The 22,179-nt window shown below is 44.9% G+C and overlaps 1 protein-coding gene and 1 long non-coding RNA gene across 3 annotated transcripts in view; one reads left to right on the top strand and one right to left on the bottom strand.

Annotated features, from left to right (window-relative positions):
- Positions 1-22,179, bottom strand: part of LOC140739938 (uncharacterized) — a 369,849-nt gene that overhangs the window by 53,643 nt on the left and 294,027 nt on the right. The window lies entirely within an intron of this gene.
- Positions 18,522-22,179, top strand: part of cers4a (ceramide synthase 4a) — an 84,032-nt gene continuing 80,374 nt past the window's right edge. Inside the window, exon 1 of one of the 2 annotated variants that reach the window (XM_073068621.1) lies at positions 18,522-18,644. Coding sequence is in view for 1 of the 2 variants with exons in the window: in XM_073068620.1 (XP_072924721.1) it covers positions 18,689-18,702 (14 nt within the window). In the remaining variant the exon portion in view is untranslated. Of the gene's footprint in view, positions 18,703-22,179 lie in introns of both variants that reach the window. The other variant, XM_073068620.1, reaches the window with a different exon arrangement.

The following is a 22,179-nucleotide window of genomic DNA, read 5'->3' as shown; positions in this document are numbered from 1 at the left end:
TCCACTACACATCTATAGAAGTTTGTCAAAGTTATATATGTCATGCCAAATCTCCAGAGACTCCTAAGGAAATAGAGGCACAGCTGTGCTTTCTTCATAATTGCTTTTACATGCTGGGACTAGAACAGGTCCTATGAAATCGTGACACCCAGGAATTTAAAGTTGCTAACCCTCTCCACCTCTGACCCTCCAATAAGGACTAGCTCATGGACCTCTGGTTTCCCTCCCTGAAGTCTACAATCAGTTCCTTGGTCTTGCTGACATTGAGTGGAATGTTGTTATGACACCACTCAGCCAAATTTTCAATCTCCCTCCTGAATGCTGATTCATCACCACCATTGGCACAAGCTGACAACAGTGGTGTCGTCAGCAAACTTGAATATGGCATGGGAGCTGTGCTTAGCCACACAGTCGTAGGTATAAAGTGAGTAGAGCAGGGGGCTAAGCACACAGCCCTGTGGTGCACCTATGCTGATGGAGATCGTGGAGGAGATGTTTTTGCCAATCTGAGCTGACTAGAGTCTAGTTGCACAAGGAGGTTTGAGGCTAATGCCTTAGAGCTTATTGATTAGTTTTGAGGGGATGATGGTATTAAATGCTGAGCTGTAATCAATAAAGAACATCCTGATGTATGCATCTTTGCTATCCAGATCTTCCAGGCTTGAATGAAAAGCCAATGAGATGGAGTCTGCCATGGACCTGTTGCTCCAGTAGGCAAAGTGGAAGGGATCTAAGTCGTCTCTCAGGCAGGATTTGATATGTTTCATCACCAGCCTCTCAAAACACTTCATCACTGTGGATGTCAGAGCAACTGGGCGATAGTCATTGAGTCATCAACCTCACTGACGACCACTAACTCACCCAACTACCACTAATCTCAATCCTTGACTCCAACCACACCCCTAGACCACCAACCCTACCCTCAAACACAATCTGGGCTCCAAACTTTTCCCCGGACCACCAACCACACCCCAACCTCACCCACAAACACACCCTGGACTCCAAACTTTACTCTGCATCACCAATCAAACTTGGACCATCAACTTCACCCTCAAATACACCCTGAACTCCAAACTTTACCTTGGACCACCAACCATGCCCCAACCACCAGGCTCAACTCTTACCACTGACCAAACTTACACCTCATGCCAACAACCATAGTCCCCCAACAACCAAGTTCACATCCACTCACCAAATCTCACCTCAAACAGGATCTTCAACCTCCCAACCACTGAGCTCACCACACTGAACTACACCCCCAATATCATCCCTCAGCACCAACCATCAATCTCATCCACCCTCTCCTCCAAAACATTTTGCCCCCCCATCCCTCTCTTCACATCAGTCCAACTACCTCTTCATCCTAGTCTCCCTCTCGCCATTAGATCCAGGTCCTGATTTTCCAGATTTCATTTCAAGTTCAAGTTCAAGTTTATCGTAATCTGACTCTGTGTGTATGTATATATGTGTGTGTGTATGTATATATATCATTGGTAGCAGGCTATTTGTTACGCATAAACCTTCTTGGGCTTCCAGCCCAGTCCAGGTGTTGATTTTAACTGATGTTTTGATGACAAACTCTGCCATCTTCATCGGGGATGATGCCTAGGCATGTCTAGTCCGTTGGTGTTTGTACTCAACTCCCGTTGTCTGTCCCTCCTGATTGGGTTGCCCAGGGAAATCGGCGATGGCAGAGCATTGCATTCACAATGACCTCAGGATCGACATCGACGGCACAGAACTACTGTGATGCCAATGGCTTCTGGGACCACATGGTGAAGGAAACCATTGAATTAAGACTAAAGAATAAGAAATTAAACAAAGGTGAAAGTCTTGCTCTAAATAAGAACTGGAATATGATTTTAAACAAGGTGGGACAGGAGAAATCTGATTGGATGAGGACCAACCAATCAGGAGGGACAGCCAACAGGAGTTGTGTGTATATACCATTGGACTAGCCATGCCCAGGCATCATCCCTGATGAAGAAGGACAAGTTTGTCATCAAAACATCGGTTAAAATCAAAATCCTGGAAGCCTGAGGAGAATTTATGCATCATATATGCTGGGAAAACACTAGACCCTTTGTCAGGCTGTTTGTTAGTTTCACAGCCTGAGGGAAGAAGCTGTTTCCCAGTCTGGCAGTTCTGGTCCTGATATTTCGGTGCCTCCTTTCTGACAGTAATGGGTGAAAGAAATTGTGAGCTAGGTGGTAGGGATCCTCAGGCCCTTTGGGCACAATGCTCCCAGTAACTGTCAGGACAGGGGGAAGGAGATCCCAATGGCCCTCTCAGTGGTTTTCACTATCCTCTGTAGGGTCTTGTGGTCTGATGCCTTGCAGCTTCTGTACCACGCAATGACACAGTCAGACAGGATACCGTCGATGGTTCTCCTGTAGAAAGTTGTTAGAAAGGGGGCAGGGAGCCTTGCATGCCTCAATCTCTTCAGAAAATGTAGGTGCTGCTGTGACTCACGAGGAGAGGAGTTGTGGGTCCAGGTTAAATCGTCTGCTGTGTGGACACCGAGGAACTTTGTGGTCTTCAGTCCACAGTGGAGCCACTGACGTACAATGAAGGGTGATTAACCTGTGCTTCCGGAAGCCCACGATCATCTCTTGTCCACGCTGAGACTCAGATTGTTGTTCTCACCCCTTTTGACAGGCCCCTCTACCTCCTCCCTGTATGCCAACTCATCACTGTTGCTGATGAGGCAATGGGGAAGAGCGCTGAGCAGACCTCCTGCTCCACTGCGTCTCCACGCGGCAGGTTCTCAAACAAAATGTCCTTTAACCTTCCCCCTGAATAACCACCTGAGTGATGATTGCACCCAGTCACAAACGTGCTTTGTGCAGTAAGGCTTTGCTGCCATCTCCTGGTCAGAACACAGAGCAGGTTTGAGATGTGGGTGAAATTAAATCTGGGCAGTGTCCACCCCGTTGTGGACTGTGTTTGCAGAGGAAAGGTTCTTGCCGAGGTTCCGCCCAAGCAGCTGAACAACTGAGGATTCTCTGACCTGCGGGCTGTTCCCGGGGGCACAGAGCAAGTCTTGATCTCTATCAAAATGAATCTCAAGGTAGTATACGGTATTATATGTATATGTACTTTGACAGTAAAGTTACTTTGACTTTGATGACTCAGTGAATGTAAACAAAGCCATGTACATATTTTGTATGTACTTTCATGAATACAATTTATTTTTGAAATAATGAATTGTATTCTAGATTGACAGAAAAGGGAAGATGGGTTCACCCAAAACGTTAACTTTTGTTCTCTCCACAATTGCTCTCTGATCTGCTGTATAATTCAGCATTTGCAATACTTTGCTGTCTGATTATATAGAAAAGAGTTCTTCACTGCCTGGCCACAAGTCCGAAGCTGCTCTCACTGAGCTGAGTGGAACTCCTGCAGGAGATGGGGGTCTGGACCAGAGTCAGGAATGGGTGGAAACCGGGCGGGGGGGGGGAACAGATGGAGAAGGTCAGGGGGTGAAGAGGATCAGAAACTCTAAGGCACAGGGGTTGGAGACTCTCTTTCACTCTCCCTTTCTCACATGCTTTAACATATGGACACACACACACACACACACGCACACAAACTCACACGCGCACACACACACTCACACATGCACACACAAAGCACACACACGCACACACACACATGCACACACACGCGCACACACACACTCACACATGCACACACAAAGCACACACACGCGCACACACACATGCACACACACATGTACACACACTCACACACACACTCACACATGCACACACACGCGCGCACACACACCAATACACACACATGCACACACACACAAACACGCACACACATATACACACACGTGCGCACACACACACACAAACACATGCGCGCGCACACACGCACACACATGCGTGCACACATCCATACAAAGGAAAAAACAAAAGGAGAGAAAACGCAGGAAAGAGAGAAGGAGAAAGGGAGTGGGTGTGGTAGAGATCGCACGACAGAGAAGGAGAAAGGGAGTGGGTGTGGTAGAGATTGCACGAGAGAGAAGAAAGGGAGTGAGTGTGGTAGAGATTGCACGAGAGAGCAGGAGAAAGGAGTGAGTGTGGTAGAGATTGCACGAGAGAGCAGGAGAAAGGAGTGAGTGTGGTAGAGATTGCACGAGAGAGAAGAAAGGGAGTGAGTGTGGTAGAGATTGCACGAGAGAGCAGGAGAAAGGGAGTGGGTGTGGTAGAGTTCACACAACAGAGAAGGAGAAAGGGAGTGGGTGTGGTAGATTGCACGAGAGAGAAGGGTGGAGACAGAAAGTGAAGGGAGAAAAGTGAATCAGTGGTGGAGAGGAAAAAAATGTGGGACAGAGAGACAGAGAAAGCAAGAAAAGGATAGAAAGACAGAACAAAAGAAAAATGTGTGAGAAAATTAGATAGAGAGGGAGAAATAAATCCCAAAAAAGGAGAGGATGAGGGAGAGAACAGAAGAGAAAGGTGGAGAGATTCAGGGAGAGACTGGGGTAAGAGAGGCATCAGAGAGAATGAGTGAGAGAGACGAGTAAGGGTTACAGAAAAATCTGTAGGTACAGATAGGGAAACTGGGAGAGCAAAAGAAAGCAGAAATACAGGGACAAAGGATTAATGGGGGAGAGAGAAGATCTGGGAGCTAAAGAGAGTGTGACTGGGTAAGATACAGCGGGAGACAAAATGGGTAAGATGGAAGACCGAAAAAGTGGATAAAAATAAGGAAATAAGGAGCAAGGAACATGGATGCCAGAAATCTGAACCAACAGGAAATGTCGCCTTGTTGGAAACACCCAGCAAATGTTGAAAGAGAAACAGTTAATGTTTCAGATCAAAGACTCTTCATTAGCACCAGAAAGGAAAGAAAATGATTAAGTTTTAAATTGCAGACAGGGTGATGGAATGATTGATAGGGGAAAAGAAATATCTCTAGTATGATGAAGCCAGTGTTGCCATGGTGATAAGATGCTGATGAAGTTATCTGGTTTATAGGTTAATAAGGACTGTTTCAATGACAGAATACAAACGGAAGAGTACAAAGCCTGTGATTTACATATTTTGAGTTAATGCCCAGCTAGTCAGACAGTGAAAAACTGAGCTGATACTGCGGAACTGATTGGTCCCAATGTAAGGATCTTTCCTGGGACTGCACAGCAATGCCTTTATTTTGTTAAAACTTTGTGTGGATTCAGCGTGTCACCTAAAACTTTGACAAACTTCAGAGAGTATCCGGACTGGTATGGAAACACCAATGTCCATGAATGGAAAAGTCTACAAGATTGGTGGATACAGCCCAGTCCATCACAGGAAAAGCCCCCCCTTTACTGAGGACATTTACAAGATCGTTGAGCACATCTACAAGGAGCGCTGTCACAAGAAAGCGGCATCCACCATCAAGGACCCCACTAACCCGGCCACGCTCTCTCCTCACTGCTGCCGTCAGAGAGGAGGTACGGGAGCCTTAGGAAGCACGTCACCAGGTTCAGGAGCAGTTAGTATCCTTCAGCCATCAGACTCCTGTACCAGCGTGGATAACTCATCTCAACACTGAGCTGATCACTGAACACAACTTGCCGTCTCACTTTCAAGTACTCTACACCTCTCGCTCTCAGTAAGATTTATTTATTTATTTATTATTGCTATTTGATTTTTGTACTTGCACAGTTAGTCTTTTGCACATTGGATGCTTGTCACTCTTTGATTACGTGTGGCTTTTCAATGATTCTGTAGTACTGCAAACGCCTGCAAGAAAATGAATCTCAGGGTGGTATATGGTGACATCTATGAAAGGAGGTACCTAATCACTGAGTGTGCGTTTATGGCCGTCAGCTGCTGTAGCCCATCCGCTTGAAGATGCAATACGTTGTGTGTTCGGAGATGTTCTTCACAGTGCTGTTGTAGTGGTTACTTGAGTCACCTTCCTGTCAGCTTGAACCACTCTGGCCATTCTCCTCTGACCTCTCTTATTAATAAAGTGTTTTTGCCCTACAGAACTGCCACTCACTAGATGTTTCTTTGGGGTTTTTTTTTTTTGCACCATTCTGTGTAAACTCTAGAGACTGCTATGCATGAAAATCCCTGGAGATCAGCAGTTTCTGAGATACTCAAACCACCCCGTCTGGCACCAACAATCATTCCATGGTCAAAGTCATTTAGATCACATTTCTTCCCCATCTGATGTTTGGTCTGAACAACAACTGAACCTCTTGACCATGTCTGCATGCTCTTATGAATTGAGTTACAGGGCCATGATTGACTGATTAGATATTTGCATTAACGAGTAGATGTACCTTATAAAGTGGCCACTGAGTGTCTGTACTTTGACAATAAATTTATTTTGAACGTTGAAGCAGGGAAATGGAGTGGCTGTACCCGACATTCCAAAATGCCATACTGAGACAGAGCACTATGTTAAGAAAGGGACAGGCACAGAATCAGGTAATGCAAGGTAGCACATAAAATAAAAGGAGGATATAGAGAGAGAGAGAGAGATTGAAGAGTAATAAGCAGTTTGTAAAATTAATAGTTAATCTGCCTGTCATGTTGAAACATTTTGATAAAATGTTCCTCTGCTTAAAAATAGTGAAAATTGCAGATGTAAATGGTCTTGGCAGTTGTTCACTGTCAATTCTGAGCTGAAAACATCTCCCAGGGTTGTCATGGAAACAGCTGAGGAAAACAAACCTAACACAGTCTGTCCATTTTCAGACCTTTGAACGTGTCCTGCTGCCAAGGCCAATTTAGTCCCATTTCACTGCAGAGGACCATTCAATGATTCAGCACAGAATTAGGACATAGACTATTAACCAGCTGTATAGCTTGGGAAAGAAGAAATTCTGTTGGTCACAAGAGAGCAAGACCCAGAAAGAGTAAGTCAATCCAGAAACAAAATTGAAGAGAATTATTGAGAGATGGGAAGGTGGGTATTGGTATGATTAGTGCAGGAACAGGCCCTTTGATCTATGATGTCTGTGCCAAGCATGAAGCCAAATAAAACAAATCCCTTTTTTGCCTGCATAGTCATGTACGGACCTATCTAAACACCTTTTAAATGCTCCTATCGTCTTTTCTTCCATTGCCAATGTGTTTCAGGCATCTACCAGCCTCCATATAAAGAAACCTATCCCTGCACATCTCCATTTACCTCAAAGAAGCTGTAGAAGGTTGTAAATCTAGTCAGCTCTGTCTTGGGTACCAGTCTACAAAGTACCCAGGACACCTTCAGGGAGCAGTGTCTCAGAAAGGCAACGTCCATTATTAAGGACCCCCAGCACCCAGGGCATGCCCTTTTCTCACTGTTACCATCAGGTAGGAGGTACAGAAGCCTAAAAGCACACACTCAGTGATTCAGGAACAGCTTCTTCCCCTCTGCCATCTGATTCCAAAATGGACATTGAACCCTTGGACACTACTTCACTTTTTAAAAAAATATGTAGTATTTCTGTTTTTTTGCACATTTTAAATCTATTCAATATGCGTACATTGTAATTGATTTGCTAATTTATTATTATTATTATTTTTATTTCATTTATTTCTCTCTGCTAGATTGTGTATTTCATTGAACTGCAGCTGTTAAGTTAACAAATTTCACGTCACATGCCGGTGATAATAAACCTGATTCTGAATCTGAAGATATTCCCTCTAGTGTGGGACAAAATGTTCTGACTTTCTATCTTAACCGTGCTGCTCATAATTTTATAAACTTCCATCAGGTCTTCCCTCAGCTTCCAGTGTTGTGGAGGAAACAATCCAACGTTTGTCTGATGATGGTGGAGTCCATTTGTCGAACTTCTGGTAATGACCCGCCCCTTCACCATCCCCCATTCCCGTTTCCCTCTCTCACCTTATCTCCTTGCCTGCCCATCACCTCCCTCTGGTTCTCCTCACCCCTTTTCTTTCTTCCATGGATTTCTGTTCTCTCCTATCGGATTTCCCTTTCCTGTAACTCTTTCACCAATCAACTTTCCAGCTCTTTACTTCACCCCTCCGCCTCCTGGTTTCACCTATCACCTTGTGTTTCTCTCTTCCCTTCCCCCCACCTTTTAAGTCTACTTCTCATTGCTTTTTTCTCCAGTCCTGCTGAAAGGTTTTGGCCCGAAACGTCTACTGTTTACTCTTTTCCATAGATGCTGCCTGGCCTGCTGAGTTCCTCCAGCACTTTGTGTGTGTTGCAAAGTTTGTCTGATGTCTCTTTATAACTATTACCCACTAATCCAGGCAGCATCCTGATAAACTCCTGCACCCTCTGCAAAGCCTCTGTCCTTCCTGTAATATGTGACTGGAACTGTACACAACCTAACCAATGTCTTACGTAGCTGCAACACGACTTCCTGGTAGGAAGGCTTGCTCCCACCCAGTGCTGAAGTGTGGAGGATCCCGGTGGGTAAATATTTCTACTCTAGGGCTGTTGCTGGCAACCAGTTACTAAATGAAGTTGACAGCGTGAAGTTCAAAGGCTCAAAGCTTCATTTTATTATCCAGTTTTACAGCTCTGAAGGCCTTTGGTCCAATGGCAAGGAGGTCCAAGGTGACTGGAGACCAGGATCTGCTGCACTGCCTTAGCACAGGCATGCTCTCCAAACTCTAATCACACTCACACACAGACTTAGATCACTTACACTCCCTTGTACACCTCCACCCTCACTCAGTTTTACTTTCCTCTGTTCCTTCCTAGAATCAAGCTTTCCAGTCCCTCGATTCCCTTCCCTGCACTCACGTTCTTCTCTCTCTTCCCCATTCTCTTGCTCCCATCACAACCTGGCCCCATCCTGCTCTCACAGAATCTTGCTGCCCTCTAATTATTGCTGCTTTCCCTGTCCATAGCTGGTCCCTGAGTACCGATAGTGGTCAAGTGGAACAAACGTATGATCTAACATGTCTTGCGTTCCCTCTCTGCCCCAGAAGGTAATATTGTGTCTGCCACATTGCTACCAATAGAGAGGGGAGCTTTAGGAAGTGGCTGTCCCAGCCCATTGGCTAGTTACTCTGATTATTAGACTTTTCCTGTCCTTCCTTCATTTGGCTACACAAATGACCTTGAATTAGTCCCAATGCACTCACTAAGCCCCTCTAATTTCAAGTTTATCCTGCATTTCCACATTTCGATGCTTGCTCCCCATACCATCTGCCTGATGTCTTCATTCCTCTGTTCTGTTGCTGAAGTACCTGATAAATCTTCCACTCTTTGTTCACCTACTTTTGTCCGAATTCTCTGGCAAAATGAATTAACACCTATCCCACACATAGTAATCGTTGCATACTAATGCTCAAGAAAATCTTTTTTACTGGCATACTTTTTCCCATAATTTTTATTGGAGATTGCACAACTCTAATATGGGTTTTGCCGCCTCCTGCTCAATATTCATTCTGGGCTTCTCGCAGCCCTTCTCGTACATCTTCCCCAACGTTCTCCCGGAACCCAGTTCTTTCCTGAGTTCGACACCCCGCCTGCTTCTTCCCTGGCTCCACATCCTGTCTTGCAGCCGGTGTCTCCTCTGCCGACTACATAGGAACACAAGCAGATAGGAGCAGGAGCAGGCTACTGACCCACTCAAGTCCACCCCACAGTTAAATACAATTTGTGGCTGATCAGCCATAGACCTTATCTCTTGCCAGCTCCCCATAACCCTCAACTAGAGATCTTTACATTTACAGTGATCTGGTAATCAAATTTTTGGAGGTGCAGAGGTTCTGGCAAAAAATCCAAATTCCTTATTCTGTGGTGAAATGCTTTTACTCAAGTCTGAGATGCTACAATACCTTAGTGTAACAGTAGACATACAGCCCTAGACTGTCTCTGTTAATTTGTGGAAGGTTCTCCAACTGCCAGCCTTAATTATAATAAGGAGGACAACCGGAAGAAATTATGCCAGACTTGCAGGTACACTGCTGTCAACTATTTAATCTGATCTCCTCTGTTCTAGGTTGTCTGTCTGTCTGCTTTGATTTCTGTGTGTTATGCAACTGTCATGTTGCTGGAATAAATTGATTCTAAAGTTCTCTCACCAAATGTTCAACAAACTTTCCCTTCCAGAAACTCCGAGCACACACAGGAGCCCTGTCCCTCATGAGGACACAAGCCTCTAACAGGTTCAGGGACACAGTAACGACCTGTCTGCCCAGCAATACAATAATTATGGGCATGGCCCCACCCCAACAGGGAGAAGAGCCAAAGACTCTAATTTTATGACATGTTGTCATGGTTTCTGTCCATAAACCCATAACTACTTTATCTAATGGGATGCCACAGCAATGTAATTGTTTTACAGCGCGGGTTCATTTCCCACTGCTGTCTGTAAGGAGTTTAAATGTTCTCCCTGTTGCTGCATAGGTGGAACATGGTGCTTTGGCTCCTCCCACATTCCAAAGATATATGGGTTAGGGTTAATAAATTGTGAGCTTGTAGTTGGCGCCAGAAGAGTGGTGACACTTGTGGGCTGCCTCTGGCACAATCCTCACAGCGTTGGTCGTTGATGCAAAATGATGCATTTCTCTGAACTGTATGTTCTGATGTTTTGATGTACATGTGGCAAATAAAGCTAATCTTTAATCTTTATGTATTGCCATATGCTAGCAATGATGACGCTTTTTAGGTGGGCAAGCCTGCCATCTGCTGGCTTGTATAAGAACTGCTAACAAAATCTGCAATGCCTCCAAAATAACAAAAGGCAGCTCACGAGACTGTACTCAGACAAAAATTGACACCTGGATTTAGAAGAAATGTTGAGACAAGTAAGCAAAACGAACGAGTTGAAGAGGACAGGAGACATCAGAGTAGGAGAAAGACTCTCAATAATTTCTCCTTCGTCTCCTCCCACTTCCGTCAAACAAAAGGTGTAGCCTTGGGCGCTTGCATGGGTCCCAGCTATGTCTGCCTTTTTGTCGGTTACGGGGAACAGTCTATGTTCCAAGCTCACACTGGTGTCACTCCCCAACTTGTTCTACATTACACTGACGACTGCATTGTTGCTGCTTCCTGCACCCCTGCGGAGCTCGTTGACTTCATCAACTTTGCCTCCAACTTCCACCCTGCCCTCAAATTTACCTGGTCCATTTCCAACGCCTCCCTCTCTCAGCTTAATCACTGCTGTCTATTATAAACCCACTAACTCTCACAGCTTCCTGGACTACACCTCTTCCCGCCACGTTACTTGTAAAAATGCCATTCTCTTCTCTCAACTCCTCCGCCTTCACCACATCTGCTCTCATGAACGAAGGAGATCGCCTCCTTCTTCAAAGAAAGGGGCTTCCCTTCCTCCACCATCAACGCTGACCTCAACCGCATCTCTTCCATTCCAAGCACATCTGCTCTAACCCCATCCTCACACCACCCTACCAGGGATAGGATTCCGTTTGTCTCCACCTACCACCACACCAGCACATAATTCTCCGTAACTTCTGCCATCTCCAACAGGATCCCACAACCAACGACATCTTTTGCTCTCCCCCACTTTCAGCTTTCTGCACCCCTGATGCGATTCCTTTGTCCATTCTCTCCTCCCCACTGGTCTTCTTCCTGCCACTTATCCCCGCAAACAGAACAAGTGCTACACCTCCTCCCTCACTACCATTCAGGGCCTGGAACAGTTCTTCACCTGTGAGTCTATTGGAGTCATTTGCTGTGTTCGGTGCTCCCAATATGACCTCCTGTACATCAGTGAGACCCGACGTAGATTGGGAGACCGCTTCGCTGAGCACCTCGCTCTGTCCGCCAGAAGAAGCAGGATCTCCCAGAGGCCTCCCATTTTAATTCCACGTCCCACTCCCATTCCGACAGGTCAGTCCATGGCCTCCTCTACTGTCGTGATGAGGCCACACTCAGGTTGGAGGAACAACACCTTATATTCCGTCTGGGTAGCCTCCAACCTGATAACATGAACATCAATTTCTCAAACTTCCGGTAATGCGCCCCCACCTCTCCTTCACCACTCCCCATTTCCCTCTCTCACCTTATCTCCTTGCCTGCCCGTCACCTCCCTCTGGTGTTCCTCCCCCTTTTCTTTCTTCCATAGCCTTCTGAACTCTCCTATCAGATTCCCCTTCTCCAGCCCTGTATCTCTTTCACCAATCAACCTCCCAGCTCTTTACTTCTTCCCTCCACCCCACCTCCCGGTTTCACCTTTCATCTTGTGTTTCTTCCTCCCCTCCCTCCACCTCCTTACTCTGACTCCTCATATCTTTTTCCCAGTCCTGACGAAGGGTCTCGGCCCAAAATGTCGAATTAGACTCTGATGCTGCCTGGCCTGCTGGGTTCCTGTGTGTGTGTGTGTGTGTGTGTGTGTGTGTGTGTGTGTGTGTGTGTGTGTGTGTGTGTGTGTGTGTGTGTGTGTGTGTGTGTGTGTGTGTGTGTGTGTGTGTGTGTGTGTGTGTGTGTGTGTGTGTGTGTGTGTGTGTGCACAGCATAGTAACGTAACGGTTAGCGTAATGCTTTACTGCGCCGGCAACCCAGGGTTTAGTTCCCAGCGCTGTCTGTAAGGAATTTGTACGCACTCCCCGAGATCGAGTGGGAGTCCTCCCACATTCCAAAGACATATGGGGGCTCGTAGGTTAATTAGTCACATGGGTGTAATTGGACTGTGCGGGCTCCCTGGGCTGGAAAGGTCTGGTACCATGTTGTATCTCGAAATAAAAAATAAATATATAGACCGATGTTTGAATAATGTGTCTGAAATTTAAAACCGCAGGTAACTCATTACAGTGTCCTGGGTGGTGTAGTCCGGCTACCGGAAGATCACTCCCTGTCTCTCAGAAGCCCCACAGCTGATGTGGCTGACAGATCCAGATGCCCTGTACTTGAGCACACAGCTTGGATCACCGGCTATGCCCAGTGGAAGGGGCGGTCATGATTGAATGCTACAACAGTAAGAGAGTTTGTAATGCCAGGTGAATGGGGCTCACATCAAAAGTGACGAAAATGCGCAGAAGCTGAACTCCGGTGACCTTTCCAAAGAAGCGGGAGACAACTCCGCAATGATTGGATGGTGCCCAGATCCCAACCCAGTTGCTTCACCCTCCAGGACACAGCCAGGCTGATTGACAGACCCTGAACAGAGGCATTTGGTCCCTACTCCCCATTTCTCTCCTTGGAGACAGCTCCAGGTGAAGAGGGCTGCGAGGAGCACATGCCTCTCACCCTGCATGGAACTGACAATCTCTCACTTGCTCTTTCAGGTCTCCTGATCCCCCTCACATGAGGCATCTCTCTGCTCCCACAGAACAGTAGCAGTAACCTGCACTACGCAGTTCCTCTCAAAGTGCTCACATGCTGTACCTCTTTGTTTCTGAGGAGAATGAGCTTCTCTTAGCATCACTGGGTCTTTGATCTGCTGTGTAGCAACCTGCTGAGAGTTGGCACCTACCTGATTCACGAGGACATCAGTCTATTCATATGTTGCTGTTCCCTTAGACAGGAGCTATAGCAAGATGGTAGGGAACACACACCTAACTGGATTAGGACACGGACATATGCCTCCTTCTCTGTCTCCACTCCAGTCAGTGTTCTCTGAGAGGTAACCTATGGTTTTGGCATAACTGTTGAGGTCGTATAGAAGTTTTTAAGAGCAGTGTGATCATCTCTTCACTGACTAGCCTTGTTGTGTACAATGCTTTATTCCCTCTTGTCCAAGAGCCATTGCCATTCGTCACTGGCTAAACTGCAACCAGAGCAGAGGCAGCTCAAATTAGAAAGAATGTGATGTTGGTGAAATCTTAGGGGTTTAAGGAGCAACCCAAATCTTCAAATTAGATAACACTGTTGTTACGTAGGGAACTAATTCTAAACATTGAAACTGCAGCTACTGAGATCTAGAACTCCAAACAATCTGCTGGAGGAACTCAGGACCTGATGAAAGGTTTTGACTCAAAATGTCGACAGTTCCTTTCCTTCCGCTCACCTGATGCCGCCCGAGTTCCTCCAGCAGATTGTTAACCCTGATCATAACTGTTCATGGAAACACAAGAGATTTTGCAGATGCTGGAAATTTGGAGATAAACACGGATAAAGTGTTGGAGGACCTCAGCAGTTCAGGCAGTACCTTCAAGAGGCACTGCCTCAAGAAAGCGTTGTAGGGTCCATCATTAAGGACCCTAACCATCCAGGCCACATTCTCTTTTTTGTAACTATTAGTGGGGAGGAGGCACCCAATGAATTGTGACTGAAGACCAATGATTTAGGGACAGATTCTTCTCCTCTGTCAATGGATTTCTGAACTGTCCATGGACACATGAACACAACTTCGTTATGCCGTATTTTTGCACTACTAAATCTATTTTCTAATTTACGGTAACTTTATGTCCTTGCACTGCACTGCTGCCACAAAACAACACATTTCACATCGTGGCACTTTGATGTTACTGATTCTGCTTCTGGAGGGAAACGAACAGTTGATGAGCACAGCTCAAATGCAATCTCCGTAAATTCATTGATGATACAACTGTGGTCAGCAGAATCTCAGGTACTGAAAAGGAGGCATACAGGAGTGAGACAGATCAGCTGATTGAGTAGTGTCGTAACAACAATCAAGGAATTGATTGTGGACTTCAGGAAGGGGAAGCCGAGGGAACACACACCACTCCTCATCAAGGGGACAGTCAGCAGTGGAAAGGTTGAACTGCTTCAAGATCCTGAGCGTCAACATCTCTGTCGATTTATCCTGGGCCCAACATTTAAAAAGAAGGCATGCCAGTGCCTATATTTCATGAGGAGTTTGAGGACATTTAGTATGTCACCAAAGATTCTAGTAAATTTCTCAGAAGTACTGTGGAGAGCATTCTAATTGACTGCATCACAGTCTGGTATGGAGGAGCCATTGCACACAATCAGAAATAGCTACAGAGGGTTGTAAACCCAGCAAGCTGCACCATGGGCATTAACCTCCCCACCATCGAGGACATCTTCAAAAAGCATTTCCTCAAAGAGGCAGCATCGATCATTAAGGACCACACTACCCAGGACGTGCCCTCTCCTCATTACTACCATCAGGGAAGAAGTACAGGAGTGCGAATATTTCCGAATGGTCCGTGTACTCATGAAATCTACCTCACTATTTTGTTCTCTTTTTGCATTACTTATTTATTTTTATATATTTCTTTTTGTAACTTATAGTAATTCCTTATTCAGTGCACAGTATTGCTGCCACAAGCCAACACATTTCACAATGGTTGTTAGTGATAAGACACCTGATTTCAATTCCGATGTTTTAGGTCAACATCCTTCATCATGATTGGTCATAACTGTTCATGATGGACAGAAGGAAATAGGAGCAGAAGGCGATCTGGCATCTCAAGCCTGCCCTACCATTGAAGATAATCATGGTTAATCTATACCAGGCCTCAATTCCTTCTCTGCAGAGGGCCCCAGATTTCTCAATACCCCAAAACTTCAAAAGATTATCCACTTCCTTTTTAAATGCTCTCAGCAATCTATCCTCTACAACAACCCTTTGTGCTAGGAAATTCCAGAGATTCATAATGCCTGTGAGGAAATCCCTACATGCTTCAATTTTAAGTAATTGTCCCCATAAACAATATTGGAAGGATTTCAACATCTAACCTCTTAAACTCTTATCGTGCTTCCAGTCGGCTACAGGTATCAATTATACCCAACGCTTTAATGACAAACTCTGCCATCTTCTTCAGGGATGATGGCTCATGTTGGTATCGCTCTTGAAGAAGATGGCAGAGTTTTTCATTGAAACGTCAAATATAATCGATACCTGTACCCGGCTGGAAGCCGGAGAAGAGTTTATTCATCACATACGCTGGGAAAGCACTTGATCCTTTTTCATCTACCCTCTTATTCCCTTTTTTTTCATCTTTAGATATCTTTTACATGATTCAATAAACAGAGGCCTCACTCTTCAAAGAAAACAGGCCTAATATTCTTAGCTGCTCATAATAGGAGAATGTCTCATCCAAGCGATTAGCTGTGTGAATCGCTTCTGGACTGACTTCAATGCCAATATATCCTTTCTGAACTAAGGGATTAAAACTGCATGCAGTATTCCTCTTGTAGCCTTGGCAACAACCTCTACAATTCTAACAATACTTCTCTATTTTTAAACTCCAACCACATAACAAAAAAGGTCAATGTTATTTGCCTTCTTGATTACTTGCTACACCTGCATGCTAACTTTTTGTTTTTGACGAGCAAGAATTTCCAGATCCTCCGAGCTCCACTCATCACCCAATGTAATTAACAGTCAGTATTTTGTTTCCTCTTGCTGATGTGCATGATCTCACACTTCCCTGTGTTTGACAAGTTCTTGCCTATTCTTTCAATTTGCCTGTACTTTGCTGCAGAGTCGAGTATTTCCTCCTGCCTATTTTATCTGCTGCTACCTAACTCAATTATCTTGCATTTTGCTTTCCTCTATGTCATTAATATAAATAGTATATTAAGAGCCAACATTTTGACACCAATTATATCTTTGCAGTCTAATAAAGACAATTTATTTCAACTCTGCTTTCTATGTGATAATCAGTCCTGAATCCTTGTAACTTCCCCAATACTGTGAGCGCCTGACCTGCGCACATTTTTATGTGGCACATTATCAGATGCCTTCTGGAAATCCACATCTCTGCAGTTATAGGTCCCCCACCCTTAACTACCTATTTTATCTTTGAAAACTCCCAGCAAACTTGTCCACATGATTCTGTTGCAGTTCATTAGTTTCTGGCCAGCTTGTCTGCCTTTAATCCCCATTACTGTGTTTTTCCAATACAGGGGCTCCCCAGGTTATGCAAATCTGACTTTACATACACTCTCCTATACACTTATAAAACAATTTTGAAGCTGGTAATAATAGTAATAACAAAAAAATGTTTCACAGTAGTCATTAATGACTGTATGTAATACAGATTCTATTAATTTAATTATGAATAATGTTAGGGTGTGTTGGCACGTGGCCAAGTGGTTAATGCGTCGGTCTAGTGATCTGAAGGTCGCTAGTTCGAGCCTCAGCTGAGGCAGCAGCGTGTTGTGTCCTTGAGCAAAGCACTTAACCACACATTGCTCTGCGACGACACCGGTGCCAAGCTGTATCGGCCCTTGCCCTTCCCTTGGACAACATCGGTGGCGTGGAGAGGGGAGACTTGCAGCATGGGCAACTGCCGGTCTCCCATACAACCCTGGCCAGGCCTGCACCCTGGAAACTTTCCAAGGCGCAAATCCATGGTCTCTCGAGACTAACGGATGCTTATAGAATGTTAGGGTGATTATTCAATGAAATGAAGGGATTATATAAAGTGTATGGGATATGATATAGCAAAAGTTATAGAAACACCAGCTTACAGACAGTCCTCTGCTTTATGTTAGGAATCCTCACACTACCAGGGACTGCCTGTACCTTGCTCTTCATGATCACGGCTGTTAAAAAGTTCTTTTCTATTTGAGGCCTACCTGTTTGCTTCATTTGCACTGTCCTTTACAGTGAAGGTTGGCGCAAAGTATTGTTTTAAATTTAAAAGAGGGGGGCTTTTCCACCTATCACCTCACAGCCACCTACCTGCCCCCCTTACCCGACCACCTATCACCTGCCAGCTCCTACTCCTTCCCCTCCTGCCACCTTCTTATTCTGGCTTCTTCCCACCCCTCACCTCCTTCCTTTCTAGTCCAGCTCAAAATGTTGACTGTTTGTTCTTCTGCATAGATGATGCCTCATCTGATGAGCTCCCCCAGCACTTTTGTCTGTTATTTTAAATTATCTGCCGCCTATGTGGAATGAGCTTCCTGTAGAAGTAGTAGAGGCCAGTTCAGTTGTGTCATTTAAGGTAAAATTGGATAGGTATATGGACAGGAAAGGAGTGGAGGGTTATGGGCTGAGTGCGGGTAGGTGGGACTAGGTGAGATTAAGAGTTCGGCATGGACTAGGAGGGCCGGAATGGCTTGTTTCCGTGCTGTGATTGTTATATGGTTATATGGTTATTGTTTGCCATTGTTAATTACCCAGTTGCATTCACGGTGAGTCCCAAACTTACTTTTTTATCCATCCACCGAAAGTGAGGGCTCATTTGTAGAACTGGTGGAAGCTGCACGTTTAGCAAGCTTGCCTTGTCTTACACTGAGTGGTCTGGGGAACCAAGAACTACCCAGCACTTGATATACATAACGGGCTCTCTGCCTACTCTAAGCAGGCGGACAGGGCAAAATCCACTTGGAAGACAAAAAGGACGGATAGGATCTGGGTGTGTTTACGTGTTCATTGCCTTGGAGATTTGAAGGTAACTGAAAGTGGCTGCAGGTGTACTCAGAGCGTTGCAGAGACAAACTGTCCGCCTGAAATGGTGTTTGTGCTGTTCGAAGCTGCCCAGCCACGATCCAGAGCTCTCATGCCCACAGTCGATGTGATGTATCTGACACCTCCGGAGTTCAGCTGCGTTCTGTTTTGTACCGTCGGCAGTCTCCACCTCCTCTTGGAGGGTTCCGTGAATTTGAACCTTTGGGAGGCGTGGGCTTTGCACTAGGTGGCAGCTTTAGTTCGGATCAGTCTCCGGTGAAACGAGGGAGCTTCCCCCCCCCCCCCCCCCATAAAAAAAGACTGCGCTCCATTCAGCGTACTTTCTTTTTTACTCGCTCAACTTTCATCCAGTTTGATGTTAGTTTGTCAGCTGCGTAAATCAGTTTCGGCGTCGACTCTCCAGCCACAGGTCGGTGAGCGGATTTATTACCGCGACGTTTGCAACGATTGTGAATGCAAGCTGAGAGGTCGGTGGAGGTGGAGGGGGAGGGGGAAATGGGGGTAGAAGGTAGGAGACCGGGACATAATTCCGGAATATAAAATCAATTAATGATGGAATCGCATCAGGAGGGTTAGAAATGAGAGGAGTTCGGCGGGGGCAAGGCAAAATAAGGCAAATGTTTCGGCATTAAGTTGCATTGTATTTCTGGGAGTTAATGTGGATCCTTTGTATTTACTTTCTACTGAGATGGAACTAACCCCCCTCTTACTAGTTGATATTTTGGGGGTTAACTTTTAGCTACTATACAAAAAGATACTATTTTAAGATTTGGAGATGTTCTGTCTTCAGAAATTCAGGTTTTCTGCTTAATAAGTTGATAGAGTTCTGCACCTGTCGAGAATAATATCCACTAGACAGATACTTGTGTTATTTGCCAGTCCCACTTCCTAGTTTAAGAAACCTTGATCACCCTAATAGTAGAGCTTTACATTTTGTGTTCAGGGTTTTATTTTGCTGTGAATGGGGACTTATCCTTTGAGGCAGTAGAAAGTGACCTGACTTGAGAAGTTTCACAGGTTTTATTTTGGTCAGCTGAAGGGTCAAAGGGGTCTTTGATTGAGCTGCTGGTAACCAAAACGAGTTGAATTACTGTTCCTCAGAGTGATTTCAGACCATGAGACATCGGAGCAGATCTAGGCCATTCGGCCCATTGAGTCTACTCTGTCATTTCATCATGGCTGATCCATTTCCCCCTCAACCGAATACTCGTGCCTTCTCCCTGTAACCTTTCACACCCTGACTAGTCAAGAACCTATCAATGCCTGCCTTAAATACACCCAATGACCTGGCCTCCACAGTCACCTGTGGCAACAGATTCCACAAATTCACTACCCTCTGGCTAAACAAAATTCATCCTAATCTCTGTTCTAAATGGATGTTCCTCAATTACAGGGTTTCCACCTTGGGGTCGATTGACTCCTTGGTTAATGGTAGGGATCAATGGTATAAAAAACGTTGGGAAACCCTGGTTTATTCTGAGGCTCTGCCCTCCGGTCTTAGCCATCCCCCACCATAGGAAACCCCTTTCCACATCCACTCTATCTAGGCTTTACAACAATCGATATGTTTCAATGAGATTCCTCCTTAATTCTTCTAATTTCCAATGAGTAAAGGCTAGAGTCATCAATTGCTCCTCATACTGACAAGCCTTTCATTCCTAGAATCATTCTGTGAAACTCCGCTGAACCCTTTCCAACGTCAGCACATCCTTTCTTAAATAAGGAACCCAAAACTGCTCACGATACTCCAAATGGGGTCTCACCAATACCTTATATATCCTCAGCGTTACATCCTTGCTTTTATATTCTAGTCGTCTCAAAATGAATGTTAGCATCGCATTTGCCCTCCTCACCACCAACTCAGCCTGCAAACTAACCTTCAGGGAATCCTGCACAAGGACTCCCAAGTCCCTTTGCACCTTGGATTTTTGAATTTTCTCCACATTTAGAAAATAGCCTATGCTTTTATTCCTTCTACCAACGTGCATGACCATACACTTCCCAGCACTATTCTACTTGCCACTTCTTTGCCCATCCTCCTAATCTGTCCAAGTTCTCCTATAGTTTCCCTGCTTCCTCAATACTCCCTGTATCTCTGCCTACTTCACATTGTCCGCAAACTTGACATGAATGTGAAAAGAATCAGTTCCAACGCTGACCCCTGCAGATCACCACTCGTCACTGGCAGCCAATAAGAAAAAGCTCACTTTATTGTAACTCTTTGCCTCCTGTAAATCAGTCAATCCTTTATCCATGCTAGTGTCTTTCATGCAATACCATGAGCTCTTAACTTGTTAAGCAGCCTCAAGTGTGGCACCTTGTTAAAGGCTTTCTGAAAATCCAAGTACTGTATACAACATCCACCGATTCTCCTTTGTCTATCCTGATTATTATTTACTGAAAGAATTCTAACAAATTTGTCAGGCAAGATTTTCCCTTAAGAAAACCATGCTGACTTTGGCCAATTTTATCATGTGCCTCCAAATAACCCGAAACCACATCCTTAACAATTAACTCCAACATCTTCCCAACTACTGAGATCAGGCTAATTAGCCTATAATTTCCTTTCTGCTGCCTTCCTCCCTTCTTGAAGAGCGGAGTGACACTTGCAATTTTCTAGTACCCTGGAACCATTCCAGAATGTGCTGATTTTTATAAGATCATTACAAATGCCTCCACAACCTCCTCAGGGTACGTCAGAATCCTGGGGAATAGTCCATCTGGTCCAGGTGACTTATCTACCTTCAGACCTTTCAGTTTTCCTAGCACCCTCTCCCTAGTAATGGCAACTGCAGTCACTTCTGCCCCCCAGTACTCTTGAACCTCCGGCTAGTATCTTCCACAATGAAGACATATGCAAAATACTTATTCAGTTCATCCGCCATTTCCTTGTCCCTCGTTATTACCTCTCCAGCATCATTTTCCAGCTGTCTAATATCCACTCTCTCCTCTATTATACTTTTTATATATCTTGAGAAAAAGCTTTTGGAATGCTCCTTGGCTAGGTTGCCTTTATCTTTTCTCCCTTTATGGCTTCTGTTGATTTTTAAAAGTTTTGCAATCCTCTAACTTCCCATCAATTTTTGTTCTATTATATGCCCTCTCTTTTGCTTTTATGTTGGCTTTGACTTCACTTGTTAGCCATTATCCTGCCTTTAGAATACTACTCCTTTGGAATGTATCTATCCTGCGCCTTCTGAATTGCTCCCAGAAACTCCAGCCATTGCTGCACTGCTGTCATCCCTACTGGAGTCCCCTTCCACTCAGCTTTGGCCAGCTCCTCTCTCATGCCTCTGTAATTCCCTTTACTCCACTGTAGTACTGATACATCTGACTTTAGCTTCTCTCTCTCAAACTGCAGTGTGAATTCTATCATATTTTTCCCCATTCATAACTTCAACTTGTGAGGGATCTATAATTACGCTATCAAATGGATTTGTGGTCCTATACAACTTGTAAAAGGGACTGGGAACAGGGATGAAGGGTACTTAATAACCAGGGAGCCTCGGTGGGAAAACTGATGAAACAATGCAGGGGTCTGTTTTAAGAAGGGAGTAGCTTGGTCCATGGCATTAGACTTGGGGGGGTGGGGAGGGTGGTTTAGGGAATGGGCAGATAATGCTCCATGACAAAGATGTCTCTTTGGATAAATAGCGAGGCTTGAAGAGAAATTATACTTTGCCTGTAGGGTGGATATATGAAATATATGCTCCTTGCCAGACAGAAAAGTGGATGAGTGATGTTGATACTTAAACTCATAAAATGTAGGCTTCCGCAATGGGTCTTGATAAATTCTGTAGGAGTTGGGATATTCAGAAATACACAAACTTGGGTATTAAAATGAAAATTATTGGGGTATTTTGTCACAGATACTCAACTCTATCAAGCTAAGCACTGACAAGCCCAATAATACCTGTAACCCTCTGGTTCGGCCAGCTGCATTA

This window comes from Hemitrygon akajei, chromosome 16, assembly GCF_048418815.1.
Source record: "Hemitrygon akajei chromosome 16, sHemAka1.3, whole genome shotgun sequence".
NCBI classification, from domain to species: Eukaryota; Metazoa; Chordata; class Chondrichthyes; order Myliobatiformes; family Dasyatidae; genus Hemitrygon; species Hemitrygon akajei.
This window is presented reverse-complemented; position numbering and strand designations above follow the sequence as displayed.